General features: G+C 33.6%; 1 protein-coding gene across 1 annotated transcript; it reads right to left on the bottom strand.

Annotated features, from left to right (window-relative positions):
- Nucleotides 1-1,079: 1,079 nt before the first annotated feature.
- LOC149263438 (putative glucan endo-1,3-beta-glucosidase A6) lies at nucleotides 1,080-4,630 on the bottom strand. Its single transcript, XM_089387829.1, has 3 exons — nucleotides 4,448-4,630; nucleotides 2,002-3,306; nucleotides 1,080-1,217 (listed from the first exon to the last, which is right to left on the bottom strand). Exons 1-3 carry the CDS (start codon nucleotides 4,530-4,532, stop codon nucleotides 1,159-1,161), a joined length of 1,449 nt encoding a protein of 482 aa, XP_089243955.1. The 5' UTR covers nucleotides 4,533-4,630; the 3' UTR covers nucleotides 1,080-1,158.
- Between the last annotated feature and the right edge of the window lie 937 nt (nucleotides 4,631-5,567).

The following is a 5,567-nucleotide window of genomic DNA, read 5'->3' on the forward strand; positions in this document are numbered from 1 at the left end:
TTAACAAGTAGTAATTTTAATAAAATGAAATATATATCTATTATATAATTTTAAAATAATAAACCTAATTTATTTTTTAATTGATAATTATTTTAAAATAAATAAAAATACTAAAAATTCTATAAAAATAATAAAATTTTAAATTTAAATATAATAGTAGGTTTATTTGATTTTTTTATTTATGATATTGTAAATAATTTTTCATAATATTATATTTTTTTATCTGATTTTTATTTAAAAAAATTGCTTTATTTGTCATATTTTTTATAATAATCTGAGTTGTTTTTAGTGTGATTTTTTGGACTTTTCAGGAATCAGAATCTTGAATTGTATTATTTAAACTGGTTTTTTGAATATATATATATATATATTCAACATCCTGAAAAATCTCATGGCACTTTGATTGTGCAGGGTTACCCATCAAATTTGTGATTTCAATAAATTTCTAAAAACATTTAGAAAAATTAAACTGGAAAAAATCAGCATGAAAATTTCCAAAAATCTCACTAGAAACAAATGTATAATAATCCTTTCTAGTTAACTAAAATACTTCTGAAAATTACCATTTTCAAAAAAATATATTTAAAATTGAATATTAATGATAACAATGCTCAAAGGATCCCTTAACCACAGAATCATCAGGTAACATAGAGATGCTTACACATCAGCGCAATGATGTGGACACCTAAAAAGCATTTATTATTCATTCAATTATCCTAAACAGTTACACTAACAGAGAATAACAGTTATGGTCAGAAGCAGAGAGAACAACCGATGTAGTCAGAAAGAATTTTTTTATATTTTTTGGATTTTTCTAACGGTAATCATTTAATTCATTTATGTAATTTTTTTGAAATTATAATTTTAATATCGTTAAAATTGTATTTTTAAATATAGAAATAAATTTACTTTTATAAATTACATTACTATTTCAAAATTATAAAATCTTAGTAATTCATATTTATAATGAGCAAATCATTTAAATTTTATACAAAATTTAAATAAAACTTTATATATATATGAAAATAGAATAAAGTGAGGACTCCCTGCTATCAATTACAAGAGTAATAAGTGACAAAGTCCTTTAAGATCATCTTCTGAACTACTAAAACTGAGGCAAATACTGCTACCATAACCATTTCAACCAGGCAAAGCGTCTCAACAAAGTACAGACTTCTGGACACATTCTACGAATTCGTATATGCAACTCCCATGACCTGCAACATACAAATTACACAAATGTTCAGCTGATAACAAACCCATATTTGGAAAACGACTCTGATATCTTCTTCACTCAAGAATGAAAACCGATTCAAACCCAAAAACAATTAATATACCACACCTAAGTAGCGAGGCAGTTTCAGGGAGAGAATATGTACATGACGATTTAAAAGTGAAGCAGATCATTGGCGGAAACAAACACGTGCCCAAAATTCGAAGGGATTTAAGCAGGAAAGTAAAAACATCAAGTTTATGAAGCGAAGCAAGTTCGGCTTAAACAAACCTGTCCAGGCTAAAGAGATTTATGTTGAGGATACCTTGAATTTGATTGCAGATTTTAAAAATGTTTCCAAATTTGATTGAAAATTGTTTCACTTTTATTCTTATCTATTGAATTCGGAAATATTTCTAAAATCTACGATCCAAGTAAAAATAGTACCAAAATAAGTTAAGAATTGAGATAAATTTATGCGTATAACAAACATATCCCAGTACACACCTGATTCGAGCAAAATGAAATCATACGTCACACCTACTCCAAACAGTACTTCAGATTCAAGGTGAAAATAAATGAACATAGCCTAAACAGTATAGCAGATTCAAGCGAAATGCAAACATACTCAACCCAAAAAAATTATCAAGCAAAAAACAAAGATCACAAAACATACCTAAGATTTATCGCAAGGACAGACAGGTTCATACTGAAAAGAGCTTCAAAAACAAACAAGCAAAAGCAAACCAGACATGGATAAAGGTACAGATTAGAATAATTTTACTTACTGGGGTCCTCTGTGACTAGTTTTGCAGTTTTATTAAAGTCACAACCGGAATAAGAGTTCTTATTTTGCTGCCAATTACTGTTGAATGCATAGGATGCATGATCAATAACCGTGTTAGGCTCATAACAAGGCTCCCCTGGCTGGATGGCACCGCAGGTGTTGTCTCCCTGACTGCAAGCAGAATCAATAGCGGAGGGCAAGGCATAAACATCTGCACTGGGATCTGCAACACACCACAATTTGCCCTTGTAGGGTGGAGGCGGAGTAGGGAGAGGCCCATAGTCCGAATCCTGGAGCTTCCCAGTGAGATCAATCTCATACATCAAGGTTCCATTTGGATACACAAAACCCCAATGCCTCTCAGTCCCCGGTCCAGACTTTTTATCCTCATCATACAATAAGAAAATGTATGTGGGGATGAATTGATTGGGCCTGCGAGGGGTTCCCAGGGGAGGGTCTGCAACCATTCTCCTTATAACCCTCCGGTTATAAAGGGCTGCATAATTGATGTTGGCACCCAACTGACTAATGTCACCGGCATTGGGCCATCCAGTTTCAGCTATGGCCAACTTAATGTCGTCATAACCCAATTTGCTCATTGCAGCTACAACCGCATCAAGCTGCTGGTCCAGCACATTGGTATACACAAGGCCATTGGGGTCGGTGTAATTTTTGTCATGTTCTCCGAAATTGGAATATTCCAAAGATATATCTTCGGGATCAAATAAATAAGGAAAGTAAGAATACACATCCATAAAAAAGTAGGAATTCGTTCTATGAAGAAACTCTAGCATTGGTTTCATCACAGTTTCTGCAATATCATCCCGAAAAGTACCAGCTGATGGAGGAAATGCTGATATTGGAACTGAAGAGCCAAGCATATCCATAGCCAAAGGGGTTCCAACATTAATATGATCCAGATTATAATTAACCAGAGCTTGCCAGATGCTCTGCATAGCGGGCACTAGCTGGTACCAGGTCTGTTTGTTGGAGTAGTCTGTTAAAATTTCATTCCCCACCAGGATTATATTGATCTCGGTTGCAGGATAGAAGGGAACAATATTATCATTGACCCATTTGTCTGCAACTGACTGGCTGGCCGAGAGACCGGCAATATCTTCATTCCTAACCATCACAGAGACCTTAATACCGGTGTTAGAGAGCGCCTTGAGGATTACTGGATTGGTACTGTAGATTTTAACCCTTCCAACCTTCAATCTCTGGATCAAGTCAATAGATTCTTGTACGGAGGGCAGGTTGTCACCAAACTGCCCATAAGCGACACCGATGGTGTAATCCTCTGCATCTGTGCAACAATGACAAAAAGAAAAAGATATAACATTGAAAAACTAGTGAAAATCATGCAGGATCTGTATATAATCAAATACATAGGAATGCTAGTATAAGGCATAACAAGGCCTGGAATTTCATTGGAATGGTTGAAAACAATCGAAATACTATGGGGCCAAATGTGAGCTCAATCCATCAAATTTTCAGAAAGGGGAAGCACAATGAATATAAGAAGAAACATGTAGAATTTTTTTTTTCAAATTAAATAAATATATTATTTCATTTTTCCAGAAATATCTTGAAACACCCTAGCATAACAATCTCAACAGCACTAGCTCGGATAATCCCTACTGCCTTCCAAGAACGAGATCGAAACTGTAGCCAGACAATTTACAATGTAAAATCACGGTATTTGACCAGGTAGACTTAGTACAGGATTTTTTCAAGGGAACCTGATCACCACAGTACGGACGTACGGACATTCAGAGACAAAATATTGGATAATACATTGGAAAACCATTGAGATTTATTTGTATATACTATTGGTTGAAATAAGGAAAACTTTATAGACAAATATCTGCTAATACCAATGGGTAAGGGAACCAGAAACAGATGTATGTTAGTACTAAGAGATTCTTTATTGTGATTATTTAAGGTTGTTTAGTTGAATAATTATTATTATTTTTATCTAGATTCAAATTTTAGGAGTGATATGATGAGCTATAATGTTTTGATAAATATGTTTGTAATGACTGTGTTTATGAATATTATTGTACTGGCTTCCAGTTTTATGAACTCTAAAATGATTACACTTGTAAGCTGGTCTGGTACTAACAACCTCACTCAAACGCACTGGCCTGGTACCAACAACCTCACTCTAACTCTATTACTGAGAAAAAAAATTGAATTTTTCCTCTGAAACCCAACCATGGAATATTAGTACCAACAGGAAAAAGATAAGGAACCCATGGAATTTTCTGTCCAAATTTCTTCTAACAGAGGATTTATCCAAAGAAACAAAATCAATGACTGTCAGAAGCTCATACGCAAGAAAAAGCATTATTGTATCCCTTGAAATTGCTTCAGTACGCAACTTATGAAAATAAGCGAAACCAAAGTGAGATTGAAAGAAAATATATACATGAATCACTACTTACAGGCATGAATTATGACTCCAAGAATGGCCAACAGAAGCCAGAAAACCGTCGGTCCTGGAGTTGGCATTGTATCAGTACTTCTCATTACATGAATAATTTGCAGTACCCAAAGCAGAATTTGTTACTTTAAAGAACCGAACGCAGAATTTGTTGTTACGTATGAATGCCTTTGACGTAGATAATGCAATCTAATACAGTTATATGGGAGACCTGAGTACACCCATCGGTTAAAAACAAAAAGCGTAGCAATGGCCCATCAAACGATAAAGTCCTATAATCACGGGTCTGAATGTGTACAGCAGTTATATCGTTTACTTTCGCTGTCTCTTTTGGGATTTAACCCAAAGGGAGGGGATATTCTGGGTCGCCCGTGGGAAGTAGGCTCAACGGCCTGCTCAGGTCTGGACAGTCTCGGCCCACAATCAAATAAATTTTTAATGTTAAACCATTTGATGCATCAACATGTTTGGGTTTGTGCAATGTATTGCATCTCTGATTTTAATTTACTTTTCTTATTTATTTAACTTAGTGTGACACATAGAGAGGTCACTATCGTTAAAGACAAATAAATAGGTACTCACATGTGATAGGAATATTTAAAGAATAATATCTAAAAGTTAAATTGACTAAATTGGACACATAAAGAGGTCGCTATCGCTAAAGACAAATAAATAGGTACTCACATGTGATAGGAATATTTAAAGAATAATATCTAAAAGTTAAATTGACTAAATTGGCACAATGAAGCGCAAGTTACTCTAAGAGTAAGTTATCTTGAGAATCTGTAAAAGGTCAATATGATGCGAAGAATTACAAAAGATTGTTGGGCTGCATGTGAGTCGAAAAGTTTATTAGCACATTATAAATATATTTAAGTATTAAGGAGAGGAGTTTCAAATCAAGATCAAGATCTATAATAAAGAAGAAGAAAGTGACTATTAGGTTGTATTTAGATTAGTTTAAGTTGGTTTGTTATGAGTCGAAAAGTTTATTAGCACATTATAAATATATTTAAGTATTAAGGAGAGGAGTTTCAAATCAAGATCAAGATCTATAATAAAGAAGAAGAAAGTGAATATTAGGTTGTATTTAGATTAGTTTAATTTGGTTTGTTATTTAA

The sequence above is a fragment of the Pinus tabuliformis genome, chromosome 6 (assembly GCF_031772625.1).
Source record: "Pinus tabuliformis cultivar Carrire ecotype Pingquan chromosome 6, CPIR1, whole genome shotgun sequence".
Lineage (NCBI taxonomy): Eukaryota > Viridiplantae > Streptophyta > Pinopsida > Pinales > Pinaceae > Pinus > Pinus tabuliformis.